At 56.2% G+C, this 18229-nt stretch overlaps 1 protein-coding gene across 12 annotated transcripts in view; it reads left to right on the top strand.

Annotated features, from left to right (window-relative positions):
• The window catches only part of rbfox3a (RNA binding fox-1 homolog 3a), a 261145-nt gene that overhangs the window by 218491 nt on the left and 24425 nt on the right, over nucleotides 1-18229 (top strand). For 11 of the 12 annotated variants that reach the window (XM_029836491.1, XM_029836495.1, XM_029836498.1 and 8 more), the window contains 2 exons: nucleotides 7777-8079; nucleotides 14117-14260. In XM_029836491.1, coding sequence (XP_029692351.1) covers nucleotides 7777-8079; nucleotides 14117-14260 — 447 coding nt within the window. The remainder of the gene's footprint in view (nucleotides 1-7776; nucleotides 8080-14116; nucleotides 14261-18229) is intronic. The other variant, XM_029836492.1, reaches the window with a different exon arrangement.

The raw sequence follows: 18229 nt of genomic DNA, 5'->3' as shown, positions 1-18229 counted from the left end.
GGAGGGCGCCGGCGTTCTGTGGGTTTAAACTCCCAGAGACCCTCTTTAAGGAAACGTCTGACAAACGAGCCGACGGGAACGTCTGCCGCTCCGGTCCGTTTAGGATTATTAGCACAAACCGGCCCTCATCACCGGGACCATTTCCCTGATTTCCTGCCATCGAGCAGCCGGAACGACGCTCCCATCGAGCGCCGCCCCTGGCCACGCCCCTGACCACGCCCCTGGATAGACGTTACCTGCTCCGTGTTGAACCTGCGCTACACACGGGGGGCAGCAACCCCCCCCCCCCCACTGGGATTTCACAGCGTAGTTTAATTGGAATCGGGAACATGTCGGTAGGGAGAACCAGATCCAGGATCCAGGCTGCGGTTCTAAAATCCCACTTTTAGCCGTTTGACCCCTGACCTCAGATGAGGCGCCGCTGCCGTTGCCATGGCGATCTCCGTGGCGATCCCGTCAAAGGGCGGCATAGGTGCCCGGATCGGCGCCGGTGTGAGGTGAACCCAGGTAACGGGTGAGCGGCGCCGCCCCCCCAGAGAGGCGCTCACTTCATAAAATAAATGAATTACTAAATCCTCCCTTCCAGCTTCCCGCCGCGAGCGTCTCCGTTACCCCAGGTTGCCGCTGCCTCTTTATCCTCCGACTCCCGTTCCCACCACGCTCACCTTCTTCCGTCTTTCGGAACAAATCGGCAGCGGAGCCACTGGACAAGTTTTCTCAAGCTCTCAAGAATTAGCAGCATTTCATCAGGGATAATCACAGTTAATAACCCTTCTCATTAAGGAGAGGAGAAGCACGGGTCATTAATATGGTTAATATCTTTCCTTCTCACTCCTCCGTCTCTCCGTCTTTTCCCGACCCTCCTCCTCTCTCTGTGCCGGGGGGAGCGGAAACAAAAGGACGAGTGAAGAAGAGCTTAGTGCGACAGTGATTAAGCGATAAGGGGAGATGGACTGTGATGAATCAAAGTTATCTCACCAATCTTAATAACTGGAATTAGCCCCTGATTAGATGAGCTTCGGCTACAGCGCTCCGCATCTTCACTTCAAAGAATCCCGCCCATGTAAACCTGCCCCCCCCCACACACACACACACACACACGTTAGCGTTAGCGTTAGCGTCACACCTGAGTCCCGCCGTCCTCGTCGCCTTTTCTCTGCCTTTTTTCCCCGCTGCGCTCCGGCTCCGGCTCCGGCTCCGGCGGGAGGTGTCGGAGTCTCGGTGACGGGGTCGTGATCGGGCCGGCGCCGGGCCTCGTTTGCATATGTTCGCCGTGGTCACGGCGGTCAAGGGAGCGGCAGGTCGCAGCAGCTTGCTGCAGCCCCCACAAGGACCTCCAGACCCGGGTCTCAGCACAAAACGCCGCCTGGATTAACATGAGAACCAGCTGATGCTCTGACAAATGTCGGCATTTTCCTCCCCGGGAGGGAGCGCGGGAGCGACAAAGCGGCGCCGTGATTTACGGCTGTGAAGGAGCAGGTTGACAGAACGTTCCCACTGTTCCGTTATCAGTTTTCATCCCGCTCAGGTCTTTATCTTAGTGATCGATAACAATCTCAAAGGAGTCGTTGAGTTTTGGCGGATCGGTGCCGGCGCTCGTCTCCACGACTCTTTAGACGGAGCCGGGATGTGAGGAGCGCGTTTGCTCCGGGATGTGAGGAGCGCGTTTGCTCCGGGATGTGAGGAGCGCGTTTGCTCCGGGATGTGAGGAGCGCGTTTGCTCCGGGATGTGAGGAGCGCGTTTGCTCTGGGATGTGAGGAGCGCGTTTGCTCCGGGATGTGAGGAGCGCGTTTGCTCCGGGATGTGAGGAGCGCGTTTGCTCCGGGATGTGAGGAGCACGTTTGCTATGAAAGAGGAGCAGAATCCATCCCGTCTCTCAGAGCCACGTTCTCTTCAGTGGAACCGGGTTTGGAACCAGCCAGAATCTTTTCCCGACGCCCCGTCTGGAGGGGATGATTTTACTTTTGTGGAGACTAAACGTGTAGGTAGATAAACGCGTCTCACAAGTTAATCCTGGTTCTGACACTCCGGCTGGAGTAATTAGTCCCTGATGTAAATATCTGCTCCACAAGCAAAGCAGCAACAGCAGCAACAGACAATTATCTCCTCTTATGGCGCCGGCAGAACGCTCCGAGTCCGACCGTGTGGAACTGATGGCTCTCTCCACCAGGCCTCCAGGCTCGTCCTCGCCTTTATTTATTTATTTCATCTGCATTTCCGGCGCCGCGGCTCCATCCGAGCCGCCGCCCGACAGGTTCATTACATGTCACAGGAGTTCAAAGTGATGCTCTGTCTGCTCTGGTTATTAAGTAGCGCTCCGGCGTCTCCGAGGGATAGTAACGCTCGCAGTGGCATCGCTAAGAGCGCTCCCGTCCCGTCCCGTCCCGTCCCGGCGCCGCCGCTGCGGCGTAATGAAGAAATCAGCAAGGGATTGAGCAAAATGAACTCTTTCTAATACCTCCATCCAAGGCCGGCGAGCAAATAAGCGCTCCCAATAACCGGGAAGAATCGCCTTAGAGGGGCTGAGACGTGGGTGACGTGAAAACCATTAAGCCTCTCGGAAAACGCAGCGGAAACAGGCGCCAACCCCAAATCGACTCGGACGCCGTGGCAACAGCGCCCGGGTGTTTATTCTCAGGAATTGATTTTTTTTTTCTTCTTCTCTCATAAATGAGGTGGGAAAATGGGAAGAGGCGAGTTTTGCGCAGGAGGAAGTGCGAGATGAAACAATAAGCGGCCGCGCAGCCCCGTCGGAGAGGACGCGGCCTCGACGGCGGCGGTGTCGGGAGATGAGAGTGAATCTGCATTAAGAGCCCCCCCCCCTCCCCCAACGCCGCGCTGTAATCGCTGGTCGGGGGAGGGGGAGGGGGAGAGCCGTTGCAGCAAATGTTGCGCCTGATCACGAAACTGGGCTGAAGGTGTTTTTCTTTGTTGTTGTTTACCTCTTCGGAGTTTTCCAGGCTCACCTTGGATTCACTGTGTGGTGTGTAGTTCTAATTAGCGCACGCCGCGGCCCTGTGGTGAGCGTTAGCGCGCAGACTTGGACTACGATCGGCTCCCCTAATTAAAATGGACCCGGCTAGACGAGCTTTATCCGCGCGCCTTCGAGACAAAATGAACGCCAGTTGCCCGTGGAAAACTTCCCGGGCCGTCTTCCCGCCCGCCCGCCTCTGCGCGGGGCTGCAATTAGCCGCGCGTCAGCCGCAGCCGGGAACAGCAGCGGGCTTTCATGCAGCCGCCTGGAAACGCCGCGCTGTTTCGCCGGTGTTGCGTCAACCGCGTGTCAGCCTCCGCTCCGCCGCGCTGCTCTTCGCCACAAACTCCGGCTTCGTGGCGAGATGCCGCGGCGGGACCTGTCACAAGTTTGCGGCCGTCGCTCGTCAGGCGGTCTTTAAAGCCGAAGAGGCTTTGTTCTGGAGAGCAGCGCCGCGGCGAGGAAAAGCAGACGGAATTAGGCGCCGTTAAGTCATCTGCGCCCCCACAAAGCGACTCCCGGTGGCTCGGGGAGGACTCCGACGCCGCCCGTTTCGTTGCGGCTGCTTCCACAGCCACCTCATTAGGTTCCCCTTTTTGTCCCGGCCCGAAATGAGCGTGGGACGAGCAGAACCGGCTTCCCCAGAGGTCCGACTCCAGGTTGCGCTGGTGTGATTGGGCCGGGGGGGGGGGGGGGGGTGGCTACCATGTGGATTCAGCGCGATCTAAATGGATTAAGAGTAGCGATTACAGTGCAGAACCCAGCCTGGGTTCTGACTCGGGTCCAGGAGCAGAAAGCTCCTCAGTCAGCGTTTGACTTATTCATGCTGTTTGGATTATGCAGAAACGCTGCGGCGCTGTAAATCTGCCCGACTTGCTTAGTGCACAGAATCAGGAGGACGGCGGCGCGCTGGAGACCATTAGTGTCATACAGTCGGATCCATGGAAAGCAGGAAGGCCTCTGCTGAAAAATGAGCCCGGCGGCGTGCGAGCGAGCCGCAGCCATAAAGCTGCCCACTCCATCACGGAGCCGGATCGCCGGGATTGATCGGCCCCGCTCCCATTTGAGTGATTTCCCCCCGGATTCAATGCAACGCAATTAGTCGCCTGCTATATTTTGCCTCGCCGGTGCTCCCTGACCCTCCGTCGCACGCCTGAGCCGGCGCGGCACTCTCCCCGTATGAGTCCCTCCTAACGGCGCCCGTGTTTGCGCAGCCCGTCTCCTCGTGGCCTCTCGACGCCGCCGCCGCCGCTCTCCACGCCACTGAAGAGGATCAGGGATTACTGGCGAGCGGCCAAGCCGTCGTACCTGCTGAGATGGAATGTATCCGCAGCCATTCACACGAGGGCCGGTTAAGCCTCTCCGCGTCTCGGAACGCTGGGAGCTCGGCGCCGGGCTCGCCGCGAGGCCCTCCTGACCTGCGTGACTCCTGATGCTGACTCTCAGAGTAAAACAGCCAGCAAGTCCTCTCCAGAAGTGATCTCCTTAAGTAAGAATTTCCAATCCAATTTTCCAGCAGCGGAGTGATGAAGATTAAAGATTGTCCCCCTCAGTGAAACAACGGAGCGGCTGAGCGCGGGGACGGAGGGAAAGACGAGTGGAAAGGGTGGCGGATCGATACGGCGCCTTTATTCCTGGTGGATGTGCCTGTGGGGACGCTGTTGAGGTGGCGCGTGGCAGCCGCTGACGTACGAGCAGGGAATTAAAGGGGGCATTAAAGTGCTGCGGCGGGACCTGCCGCGTTCCCAGGAACCGGCCTGAGGGGAGCGGAATGCTAACGACAGCTCGCGGCCTCCAACCCCTGCGCGTACCTGACGGGCACGTGGGGGCGTCTTCATTAGGCGGATTATCTCGGTGAGCCCGGCTGAGCCAAAGGGCGGGTGCGTGGTCACACCGGGACAGCGGCTGATTTGCATGGCTCCTTCTTCTACTCCCACGTCATTCCGGGTGACTGGCTCACACACTTCAGAGGGAGATGAAGATCACAGGAGCGCTCGTCTTACTTTGTGTTTCCCTAATGAGGCCTGTGCTCTCCTCCTCTTGCTTTTGCATGGCTGCCCTTTGAAACGGCAGCGGCGCGGCGCTCCGGCGCTCGCTCCTCCAGCCCCGGCGCTCCGGCGCTCGCTCCTCCAGCCCCGGCGCTCCGGCTGTAATCCTGTTTATGTGTCACTCGGCTCTGTCGCAGTCCTTGTTCGGAGCTGGAACGGCAGCAGGCCTGACACAGAAACGCTGGGAGCACCGCGAGCGCCATTTACATCCTGACCCACAGGGATGCTCTGCGGCACGCGGTCATTCCGTACACTTTCGAAAATGCGGAATAACAGACAAAAGAGTCGCCAGTGTTTTTCCGGGATAGAGGGAAGTGTCTAATGAACTGGGGACTCCAAGAGTGTGCTCAGCAGAAACACTCCAAAGAATAAAGAGCCTCTTTGTCTCCGCTGGGAAATGTTCTCCGACGTTCCGAGGTCAACAGGCTCTGCTGACGTCTCGGCAGCATCGAAGCTGCTGCAGTTATTCCCAAATCTATGCACCCTTTATTGAGACTCCGCTGATCATCCACCCACGGCTCCCACACCCAAAACTAGGACAGTGAGCAGGTCTTCGTCCTGGCCCTCGTCCTGGCCTACAATTATAATCAAATCCACTTTAGGGAGGGAGCCACTTTAAGGGGACCAGAGACAGGACCCTGTTCAGCAGGACCCTGTGTCCCGGTGCCACACCCTCAGAGGTCCCCTGTCCCGGTGCCACGCCCTCAGAGGTCCCCTGTCCCGGTGCCACACCCTCAGAGGTCCCCTGTCCCAGAAGGACCCGTCCAGTGTTTGGACATATGCCCGTTGGCAGAGCCAGGTCCTTTAGTCTGGACGCATCAGTCCAGAATTGGCCTGGTGCGACCTGTGACCTCCATCAGGGTGGAGACCTCCATCAGGGTCACAGGCTGAGACCTGGAGGCTCCGGCTTTGATCTCTTTCATGGCGTGAACGCTCTGATGTGCGGGTGGCTGCTGGACCGCTGGTGGACGGCTCACAGAGGGACGTTTCCAGGTGGTGTCTCTCGTCTTAGCTAACACTGTTCTCCTTCAAATGGGTGCTTAGAAGTTCAAAATTGCCGACATCAAGAGCCTCCATGAATTAGGAAGCCCCGCAATGCCAGTGTGTTATATAATGCCGTGACTGGAGGGGGAGGAAAAGTGGAGCACAGGGGGAGATTAAAAAAAAGTTTTTTCGCATAAAAAGAGGAGGGTGGAGGAATAGCTGAGCATGAAAGGGAGGGGGGGGGTAGAAATACAGTACAATGGAACGGGAGCAAGGATTAGGTCGGGCAGCTCCGGCGGCCCCCGCGGCCCCCCCGGCCCTGGACAGCTCTCCTCGCTCAAAGCTTTTTTCATTTAGATAATGGAGCCTTTCCTTAATTGAGCGAGCGGCTCTGTTTGCCAACACGTCAGAGCAGAATTATTCCCTCCATGTTTACCGAGCGGCGCCGCTCATTAAAGCCGCCGCGCCGTCGTCTGTTTCCCGCAGAAAGCTCCGGAAAGAGGCCGAGCGCCGCGGAAAAATAAATAAAGAAGGGAATAAAGGACATCTATCTTCCATCTCGCCATCCCCAGCCAGCTTGTAGGAAGAGCCAAAGTTCTCTATCTGTTTACTGTTATTGTTTTTCCCCAATCATAAAGCTTCTCCCGCCTCCTTCGCTCCGGTGGAGAGTTATGCAGCCGGCTCGCATGATTTGTATCTTTAAATCTGATTGAGGGTATTTGCAGGCGGGTGTTATTGGATTCCGCTGTTATTGTCTCACCTTTTCCCTCCGCGTTTTTAATGTGGGGATGGATATGTGCTCCGGCAGCGCCGATCTCGCCGTTCCGCTCATTAGTCTGGATTCGCCGAGCCGAGCGCTTCGCCACAATAAGACGTGCACTTCTGTGATCCGGCCATTACCGAGTTTAACAATGTGCACCAGCCAGAAAAGTCCATTATTCCTGCAGCTCATCATCTGGAGCATCGGCACTAGACAACGGGTGTGCGAGGCTGCGGAGGGCCCATCTATCACTAAAGCCGGGAGCAGCACCCACGTGTGAATCCGGAGGGTTCTCCCGGACGGAGACGGCGCTCTAATGAACCTCCGGGTGCTGGAACTAAATGCCGGGTGACACGCTTGTTTATGCGCTTCCTCCCTGTTTTGAGCAGAAACTAAGTAGTGTTTTTATAATCCCGGAGACGTTCCGCTGGGGTTTTTTATGAGCTCTATTGTTTCCGGGCTCCGGCGTTCCCGAGGTCGGTTCGGCCGCCGCATTGTTCCAAATGACACCAGGGCGTGTCTCGGAGGCATTCGGAGGCGAGAGAAAGTCCCCGCTGCCCAAAGCGGGGGATCATTGTGGCGCTCTCCGGGATAAATCTCACATGAGAGGAGCCAACGCAGCAGCTCATCAAAGAGGTGCAGGAATTTAGAGAGCGGCAGCGGCGCTCCGAGAGGGAGCGGGAGAGGGAGCGGCAGCGGCGCTCCGAGAGGGAGCAGCTGCTCTTTTAACAGACCTGTCATTGAAGTCAAAGGCTCTAATCAAAATTTGATCAATTAATTGATCTTTCCTCTTGTGCTTTGCCACAAGTGCAATTGAGATTCCCCCCGGAGCGTCGCCCCCGCCGCCGCGGCGCCGCGCTCGCCGGCGTAAACTGTGTTCATTAGCGATGATCAAGGATCCCTCTAATCCGAGCGGAGGCGTGATACGATGCCCGTTTCCTCTCCGACTCGCTGGCCTTGCAGGACACTTCAAGCAATGATCAAAACGTTGTCTTTTTCTGCTCCGCAGGGTAACCAAGAGGCCACCAACCCCCCCGAAGCCATGGCCCAGCCGTACACCCCCGCCCAGTACCCTCCTCCCCCACAGAATGGCATTCCCGCTGAATTTGCGGCGCCTCACCCGCTCCCGACACAGGACTACAGCGGGCAGAGCCGGGTCCCCGAGCACGCCATGACCTTGTACACGCCCACACAGACGCACAGCGAGCCGGCCGGCACTGACAACAGCACGCCCACCATCACCGCCACCACGACCGCACCGGTCAGTGTCCTCCATCACCTGCAAACACTGTTCTCAGCAAGCTGTCAGCAAGTAAAAAACACTATTTTACCTTCTTTTTCTCATCACACGTGTGTGTTTCTGTTGTTGCTGCTTAACGTCTGTGCAGTCCTGTAAAACCGTGGCTCCGATCCAGCGAGAAGGCAAAATTCTGCCCGATCGGAGGCTAAATTTGCTAATTTCCCTTGTTAGCGCTGCTCTTTCCTCGCCTGCCGGGGGCCTGGGGGGGGGGGGCGGGGTTTAGGGAGGAGTGCGTCAGGACCAGTTACATCTGGACGTGGCGTCGTGAAGGTTCTCCTGGAACCATCGCGTAAAGCTCGATTCCGCCTCCTCACCGTCGGAGCGCCGGCGGTTCCGCCCGGCTCGGAAGCGGAGGGAATTCTAAAGGATAGCTTTCGCTCTTTGCCACTAATACTCTGCCTTGACCTGCGGTTTACCCTCACAAGAGGCAGATGCAGATAAAACGTGAGGATGACTGAGCGCCAACTTCAGAAGGACAGATAACGCTGGCAGAGATAAAACATAAAAGACGTCCAGACCTCCTTTCAGCATGAAAACACCTGCCGGGAGGGGTCACGGCGAGGCCGCGGCTCTCCTGAGAGGGATCTGGGTCACTCATAAAGCGTATTGTTAATAACTCCATTTTCCCCGACGCACAATTACCGCGCGGCTGCGAACATTTGGTGGCGGAGGAAGTGCTTATGCGGCAGGAGCGGAGCGGCGGTGTCGCGCGGCACATTAGCGCCGCCCTGCAATGTCTGATTTGAAGACGTGCGCAGCTCCGCGGTTCTGCCGTACTCACTGTAATGGTCGACTCACAAGAGTTTAAAGGCAGAAGAGACTTGGCAGGAGGTTTGCCCCCCCCCCCCCCCGTCCTCTGATAGTCCTCTGCTCGCTCGCCCTCTCTCCCTCTCCATTTGATTTCATTTCATCTCTTCTCCCGCTGTGAAGAAGATCCAAAGATGGTGGCCATGGTGAGATGAGAGCTCGCCGCCTTTCCTTTATGCTTCCCTCCGCTCCGTCCTCCGTCTCCGGCCTCTGCCTCTGCCCGGCGTCTGCTCCGGCGGGACAGTGGCGTGAGACCAGCGGGGTGTGAATACGGTCTAATCCTGGGGGGGCGGTGGTGTTGCGTCGCCCTCTGCTGCGTTCCCGAGCATAAATGACAGACTCGTCCTGTTTTCCCTGGGCAGACGGAGCGGGCACCTTTGATTTGGGCCCCCCTGCAGAAACCCCGACGGGGGGAACAGATCTCCTCCCCTCATCTTCGGCGTTCCGCAGCATTCCGCCCCCCCACACACCCTCGGCGAGGCTTTGCTCCTCAACTGAAACACCTAAAACGGGTCTAAAGGGTGGGAAATGCAGTGAAAACATATGGATTCTTTAGGAATTCTCCGGAGGCTGGCGGAGTGTGTTTTAATGAGCGTCTCCCGGTCGGCCGTCATCGGCGCCGCGAAGGTGGCGGCGTCCACGGCGAAGCTTGTGGGACCTCATTCTGTGACACGTTCAAACAAGCCGAGTTGAAAGTGAAGGGAAGAGAAGAAGCCCCCGACTTCTCTCCAAATCCTCGGAGATGAGGGCTGCCAGGGAGAGAATGAAGTGTGCTCGTTATCTGGCGCGGTTCAAATACCGTCAGGTTTGGTTGGATTTCATGAGTAATCATTCTCCTGCCTGATAACAAATTAAGGCTGTGGCGTCAGGGCAGCATTCAATTCCAGATTCTCCACAGCCCCGTGTCAGCGGCACCAAGACTTTCCAAAGGGTATTCTGGGGGACGGTGATAACAAAAACGCACGCACACACACACACACACACACACACACACAGGGCTGCGAGAGAAAGACAAACCGTTGTACATGCGCCCACGCACAGCAGCCTATAGGCCACCATTGTTATCTAGAGGGGGGAGGAGCCTTTGGAAATCACCAAATATTCCCAGATTTGACACAAAGTCCACAAAAATTACAAATGAATAACGTGATGTCGTCTGCATAGAGTTTAACCATGAAAGGAGTTAGTTCGTTTTGCTGCCACATGACTGTGGAAGCTAATTATGACGTTATGAGTGAAGGCAAAGCACTAAGCTAGCTTAGCTAGTTTTACAAAAACAACCTATATTTTGATATCGAATGAGAATATTTTGTCATTATTACGCTTAGTTTACATTTCGGACCCCTGGATTCATGAGTTTCCTCCTGTTTCACAGCTTCTCGCTGCTCCTGATTTTCCTCTGAAAGAAGGTTCAGATTTTCAAATGAATGTGGGCTTTAGCCTTGATAAGCATTTACAAGTTTAGGCTTAAATTTATGGCGCAGAAGACAATTCTCCCTCCCTTCACTTTAATATCAGCAATGGATGTAAAGAGGTAAAATAGCCGTGAGCCTCAGCCCACGCTCGTAAAGGAAATCTGTCTGAGAGATTCTTGGAAGTGGAACAAAAAACTGCTGAGTCAATGCAAATAGTCAAGAGCAAAGTTTCCCGACGGTGAGCAGGAATTAGAGAACAAGGGCTTCAAGTGGGAGTCATGTGACGCTACAGGAAAAACATGAACTCCGCGCGACTCTCGACGTCTTGTTTTCACGCTAGTTTGGCTCCAAAGATGAACGAGTTGCTCATTAGTCAAGGTAGCGGCTGGAACGTCGACGCTCCGGCGTTCCGGCGTTTCGCTGCATTTTTAGGTTGGATCAGGTTTCTCCCATTTTCCGTGTATTTAAGGAACACTCGCTCCCGCTTAGCGCCGCGCTGATGACGACTTATCAGCGTTTGATCTGATTTGATCCAATTAAACCTCAGTGTTGCCTCAACTTCCATGAAATGAGCGGGAGAAGCCGAAGTGAAATCAGCTTCAGACGGCTGTCGCACCTCCTCGCTCCCCCGGGTGACAGCCGCCGCACACTCGCAGCATTTTAACGGGAGGGAAAAGGAAAATAAACATCGGAAGACTGAGAGAAGAAAATAATGAATTAGAACTGGGCCATTATAATTCCTGCGAGCGGAGCCTCGGTATCCCCGCCCGGTTTAATCGGATGTAATCTACCTGCTTGGCGGCGTTCCAATCAGATCGTTTCAATTATGCTCTTGTAATGCCACTCTGCGAGGAGGCCAGAGTGCTGAGCGCGGCACTTTGCAGGCGATTTGCAAATAACAGCGCGGGAGTCTTCCAGAGAAACGGCTGAGGAGGAAGCCGGAGAGTAGCGGGAGCTGACAGCTCGCTCGCTCCCTGGTTTGCGGGCTTTAGCGGTGACGGCGTGTTTTGCATCCTCCTCCGCCTCCTTCCTGTGACAGCAGCTGTCGGGATGGGAAAGCGCCTCTGAAGGTGGCCTCCGACGGCAACACAGAGGTAATTATTTTCTGCTGCAACACCAGCAGCTCCCAGCCAGGCAGGCTGGAGAGCGGGAGCATCCCAGATCCCAGTGACACTGAGATATTGAGTTAGCAGGGATGTGGTCCCGGGTGCGTGCGAGTCAGCACTTCTGTATTTGTGTTCTCCATATGTGTATTTGCCCCCGATGTCAGCGGCCGCCGGCCTGTCGGAGCGCCGGATGAAAGTTAATCTGGATGTTTGCAAACACGCTGGCTGGGATGAAGAAGCTGGAGGACAGAGTTGCTCAGTAGTCTGGCAACACGCGCCAAAGGTCGATAGTGTCATCTGTGACCGATGAAACGGATTGACCCCGGGGGCCCCGGTACCTTGTCACCCTCCGCGGCTGCAGCATCTGTCTGCGACGTGTCGCCCCCGGGGCCCAACATGGCCACTCAGGCTATTAACCTGCAGCGCGTGGAGACAGAGCAGAGTTAAGACCCCGTCTCGCTCCATCACAAATCCACTCCTCGCCACTGGGCCGGCCAAATCCCCGCACCTCCTGACCCCTCCTCCCCCGCCCACGTTCCCCCGGCGATGATGGAAATCACCTCCCAGACCCGGTAGCCTGGGCAGGAACCCCTTTGTTTGTGTCCTTTCCTACATGCGTCAAATTGTTCCTGATCTTTCCACAACAAAGTTCCCTAATCGAAGCCGAGGACCCTTCAGGAATTCCCCAGTCCGGTTTTTAGTAAACGGCACGAGTTGGAAGCATTTCTGGACCGTTTGTTTGTAATTTTCAGCCCAGGTTCTGCGTCTCGCCCGGGACGAGGTTTTCCCGCTGGCGTTCCGTGTTTTGGCTCCTGTCAGCACCGGATTAATCGGATTAATTGTCGAGCTCTGGCATAAAAAGCAGGAGAGGAAGTGAGAGAGGAACAGTTTGACATCGGAGACTTTAACTAAAGTCAAATCCTGGCAGAGGAGGTGAAGCTCCAGCTGCACGTGAGGCTCTCATTCATTTAGGCCCGTTGACCCGATCCCGGGGACGTGTGGGCGGGGCCTGTCGCCGCCCCCCAGGTAGGCCGGCCCCCCGAGACGGAGCGGGACCTTGAACCACACAACTTTGACTGCGAACAGTGTATGTCAGCGCCTCAGAATGGGCTATAAAGCAAATAAATGAGGAGCATTACAGTGGAGATTGTGATTATGATAATGAGAATAATAAAGGCGATCATCATTATGGGGGTGATGATGATAATACCGCCATGATGAATTAGAACCAAGAAGTCCCCACTCCATCTCCTAAATGGTGGCAAATGCATCACTAAGAGTGGCCTGCAGCCATCTGACAGCCTCCGAGGGGGTGACGGTTATCTGTGTGCGTGTGTGTGTGTGTGTGTGTGTGTGTGTGTGTGTGTGTGTGTGTGTGTGTGTGTGTGTGTGTGTGTGCGTGTGTGTGTGTGTGTGAGGGAGAGGCAGAGGGATTTGAACCATTTGTACTCTGGCAGCATCCCACTCTCTTTTCACGCCTGTATCGCGGTACAAGATTGTGTCGGTGTGCGTGACTCCCCAGCCGGCGCTCGCCGTGTTTGCCGTACTCGGAGAGCGCTCCCCAGGAGACCTCGCAGTTTACATATCACATTCAAAGAGCCTTTGTGCTCCGGCGCCACCACTTCCACGCTCTTGTTTACCCCCCCCACCTCCACTGCCCCCCCCCCCCCCACCGCCTCCCGCGTGTTTGCAACAGGCTTCTCTTTGTTTGGAATTATTTTCCTGCTGTTGAACGATGATCAGCGAAGAAGCAACAAACGTGGTGACTTCCTGGTGCCTGACCCCCTGTGGCCACGCGTGTAACTGCAGCTGATTTCACAATAGCGTTTTTCTGTAAATCGCGTGTGAATCGTTTCGTAAGTGTCTGATTCCTCCTGCCTCGTCTTCCCAGACTTCACGGCTGTTACTCCCAACTTGCTTTGATGTTTTTGTTTGCAGCAACTATCGTGTAACGTTTCAAACGTGTGATTTCTCTTTAAACTGCCTCCAGATGCGAGCGGTTCCATTTCCCCTGTCTTCATTTGAGCTGCGGGGAGTTTAAAGGAAGGTGCTTCCGCCTCAGAGCTGGCAGGTTAAACAACCCAAGTATGAAAAACCTCGTTAAATACCAGCGGGGAATTATCCGTCATTGGTGCGTAAAAGAGAGGATGAAGCCTCGACCAATGAGCATCCTGAAACGGCGCCGGGGTCCGTCCGCAGCCACGCGCTGGCGCCTCCCTCAGCTCCATCCATCACCGATGTCGCTGAGCGAAACAAGCGGAATTTGTCACTGACATCAGAGGCGTCATTTATACAGAAATGTCAGCATCTCATTGGCATAATGATGGGAACAACAACGCGGAGGCCTCTGGGCCCGGCGCTCCGGCGGCGGCGTGCAGACGTCACCAATAATATGTCTTTAGTCTCCACGCGCCAGGGCTCGCTGGGATCTATATCCACGCCTTTTTGTCAGCACCTTCAATCTTCCCTCGTTGCTCAAGTGCAGGAGATTAATAAGCGGATTTGTAATGCACAACCTCAGCTTTGACACCATAAGTCATCGACTGTTTATCGCCGCCGCTTCCCGGGCAGATTGAAAAATGGCGGACGCTGTGGGTTGGTTGGCCGGGGCTCCCTCCGCCCTCCTCCTCCGACCCGGCTCGGCAGACTTCAGGACCGGGGGGTTCCCGGTGCTGCAGCAGCTAACGAGCAGCTTGTGTCTCTCTTGTTTCCCTCTGGCAGACAGATGACGTGACGCAAACAGAGGCCTCGCAGCAGCTCCAGCTTCAGCACTCCGACTCCTCGGAGAAGCAGCAGCCCAAAAGGTTACACGTCTCCAACATTCCCTTCCGCTTCCGGGACCCCGACCTTAGGCAAATGTTCGGGGTGAGTGCCTTCCCGCCGCGTTCTCTCTCTTTTCATGACACATTTGTTTTGTTTCTGGAGCTTTGGCCTTAAACTGTCAATCCTGGAGCGACACGCGGCATCTGGTGAGTTGCTTCCTGAGATGTGAGAACACGGGAACGGAAGTTCCCACCGAGTCTGAGACGGACCCAGCGGCCCAGAGCCTGGCTGCGGTGACGCAAACACGCTGCCTATTTCACGAGTCTCCGTCAGCATTCCCACCACATCTCGGTCTGATCCGTAATTGGGAAATCCGCCGCTGCGATTGGGCTGCAATTCCTGGTCTTGGAATAAGCCAGGCTGACTGCAGAATTCCTCAATCTTGGCGTGAAGATGCTCTAAACGTCCTCCATCTTCTTTACTCGAGGTTCCGACCAGGCTCGTTAGGAGTCTGCAGCCTCTTCTTGCTTAAAGGGAAAAGATCCCGCATCTGGGAATCTGGCCGGAGGCCCCCCGGGACAGACGCCACTGATGAGCCGGTGAGCAGAAGATGAATGGGAGCGCGGCGATCCCGCCGTCCCCACCCCCGGCATCCTGCCCTGTATTTTAATGCCGCCCCTGCTAACGTCCCCGAGCGTGGGCCTGGGAGGAACGCGAAGGCCGTGTGAGGTGAGAGCGGCGTGGAATAACTACGCTGTCAGGGGGGAACGACAACCTTGGAAAGTAAAGAAAAACAGCTCAATCCGTCACGTTTGGGTGCTGATGCGCGAGGAGAAACTCTGCTGCCGCGCCGCCGCCGCTCGCGTGCCTGAGATATGGAAGCGCCGTACGCTCGTAATTTATTGTTCATCTTTGTCTTCGGGCCCGGGGAGGTTTGTGCGTCCGGCGGCCGGTTTAAACCCCGTTTAATCTTCCCGCTGCACCACTTGTTTGCCCTGTCGCTCTTTGTTCCGGGAAACGTGTCCCCGGCTCCCTGGAACCAGCCGTTATTAACACCAGCGAGGAGGATCAAAGTGGTGAAACGGGATTAACCTTCCCGCCGATGCCTGCACGAGCACGTGCGCGCGCACGTGCCTCCCACGCACCATCACGTTAGCATCCCCGGTGCTAACGGACGCTAACGGCTCGCCGCTGTGACTCGCCGCCATCACCAAGACCGGAAGCAAACGTCCCCGTTCCCAACAGTCATGGAGCTGACGGGGCCCCGAGCGTGCATGTTAAGGCCCTGAGCGTGCACGTTAAGGCCCCGAACGTGCATGTTAAGGCCCCGAACGTGCACGTTAAGGCCCCGAACGTGCACGTTAAGGTGCGACAGAGGCATGGGGCTCGTCAATCCTGCTCATTATTGAGGATATTTGAGGCTTCCTAACATGGCCGCTCCCTCTGTCTGCTGGATTGTTCCCGTTATTGCTCCCCGCTCTGCTGCCGTCTGTGTGGGATCCAAACCGCCTCAGTAATTAGCTCGCCGGCCTCGAGCGCCGCGCCGCCGATGCAGATATACGATATCAAATTGATCGCAGCCCACCCCTTCCCCCTCAATCATCCTCCCCGGCCACGCGGCGCTCGCGCCTTGCCGCTCTTCTGCCCCGCCCCTCCCAGCGGTTGGCATGGTTGAGGATGGCGAGATTAATTGACCTCGGTAAAGCTTGGCGAGGAGATAGCGGCTTGGCTCCGCCCCCTGACATGGCCTCCACAATGGGCCTTTGTGTGATCGGAGCTTCATCCCTCCAGGTCTAATGGCTCCTGGAGCGCCGGCGGCTCCAGGAGCCATTACAGCTGCGTACGGGTGAACGCCGCCATCACGCCGGCGGGGGAGAAATAAAGGTGCCGAGCAGAAGAGCGCGGCTCTCTTTAGCTCCGCCCCCGGGTTCCTGTGGATACCCTTTACAAGAGTCGCACTCGCAACCTAAAAGGCGACGCGTGAGTGAACGCTTGATCCTGTTGAAAGGAACCCGTATTCCTTAGAGTGCAGTGGTCCTGCTCGGAGCTCCATCTGCCGCCCCCCCACATGACCGACCCCCCCCCCCCCCCCCCCCGATGGAAAAGAAACGAGCTGACAAACGAGCTCAGGCGGCCCCCTACAGGATGCGGGTGTGGAGGAACCTGCATCGAGGCTCGTTAGAACCATCACAGTGGATCTCAATCAGTAATTCCGGCTGATCCCTGAGATCCAGCGAGGGAGTGAGAACGCTGGAGCGGACGAGGCCGCCGGAGGGTGTCCTCGTTTGAGTGACTGCCTCTCCTGGTGCACGCCAGAGCTCCTGGCCCCCCCCAGCACCCGGCCCGGCCCTCCCCCAGCCTGCTGCCACGCCGACCGCGCTCTGAACACGGCGCCATCGCAGGAGAGCTTCACCATGTGGAAGCTCCTCAAAGGTGGAGCAGGCTGGATCCTGTTCGATTTCCAAGTTCTCCTGCCGCAGAACTTTCCCTCCTCATCCCTCTGCATCCGTCCAGCACCCGGACGTTTTCCACATGCTCCGGATCTACGGAGGCACAAGATTCCAGCTTCAGGAATCTCCTGAAGGTCTAATATAGAGGAACCCTGAAGGTTCTTCTTCAGCAGGAAAACCTGGTTTGTGTGTTTTTGTTCCGGAATAGAGGAAAATGGGGCAGACTGATCCCGATCCCGACTGCCTGATGACGTCACGGAAGCATATGGAATTAACAACAGATGCCCAGCGGCAGATCTCCAACGGTCCGACTGGGAATCGGCAGCAGGGAGATAAAAGGCGCAATAGGGAGGAATGAGATGAGAGGTGGAAAAGCTGCTCCTTCATTTTGTCTTTCCGTGAGTTGTTTTATGATCTATGGATGGTGGATCTATAGCCGCAGCCTCCGGTGACGTCAGCCCCCCCCCCACCCCCCCCACCCGGGGCTATTGTTTATCGCCGCTGCTGATGCAGCTGTTTCTGCGTGTGTTGGGGGGGGGCTGGCGAGCAGCCCCCTGCGCCATGTGGAAATCCACAAAGACGACTTCCTCTGAAACTAATTAATCGACGCCACGAGCCCATTACGCGCGGCTAAAACAATTAGCATCTGCGCCGTGCGCGGGGAGAGCGTTGTCGTCTCGGGCGAGGAAGAGGGCGTCACGCTGGGATATAAATGCCTCCGTGCGTGATGGAGCTTCCCGTTGGAGTCAATGAAGCCCGGCGCCATACGAGGCAGATGTGGCTATACGATGAGGGGACGTATAGCAGAGCGGGATCCTGCTGACACGGCGGTTTAGCATCATCAGGGGGAGCTAGCGTCCTGCGCGAGCGGGCCTGAGCCGGCCCAGAGTCTCCCAGACAATAGCCGGCTCCTTCTCACCCCTATTAGTGGCTCGGTGGAACGATCCATCCATTCCCATCGAGTGTCGACCACATGGAAGGCCCATTTCTTCCCCGTTGCGCCGAAATGAAGCCGACGCGGACCGCTTGACAGGGTAATTACTTTTAATGAAATAATACGGCCATTGTAGACAGCAATTAAAAGTCATTCTCACTCCGCTCATTAGAGGAACTTACAGTTTACTTTCATTCCTCGCTTTTCTAATGATCCGAGAGGAATCGAAGGGAAGGCTGCGGCGAGTTAACCCCCGGGGGGCGGCCCTTAGACCGGCGCACAAACAAAAGACCGTGGGGGGGGGGGGGGGGGAACCGAAACGAAGACGTCAGGAAAAGACGGCGGAAAGTGAAAAGAAGCGTCTGATAATGCCGGAGGAGCAAATCCCTTTATTCCTATAGTTCCTGTTTCATTTGGTATCCTGGAGAATCCGGAGTCAACGTTCCGCATCCCAGCATGAATGGAAGTTCGATTCTGACGTCTCAAGTCTCCACCTGGACGTCGATGGGCGGGGCCAACAGGAAGCCTTTGATGTGGCTTTGATCTTCTTCTTCTTCCTCTAACCAGGATGTAGCCGTGAACAGAAATCCGGCACATTTTCGGACGTTAAGATTTCCAAGTGTGACTGTCCAAAAGAAAAATCGGAATAAAATGTTTAATCCCTGATGTGTTTGAGTTCAGCTTTGT

The sequence above is a fragment of the Takifugu rubripes genome, chromosome 5 (assembly GCF_901000725.2).
Source record: "Takifugu rubripes chromosome 5, fTakRub1.2, whole genome shotgun sequence".
In the NCBI taxonomy this organism is placed as follows: Eukaryota; Metazoa; Chordata; class Actinopteri; order Tetraodontiformes; family Tetraodontidae; genus Takifugu; species Takifugu rubripes.
This window is presented reverse-complemented; position numbering and strand designations above follow the sequence as displayed.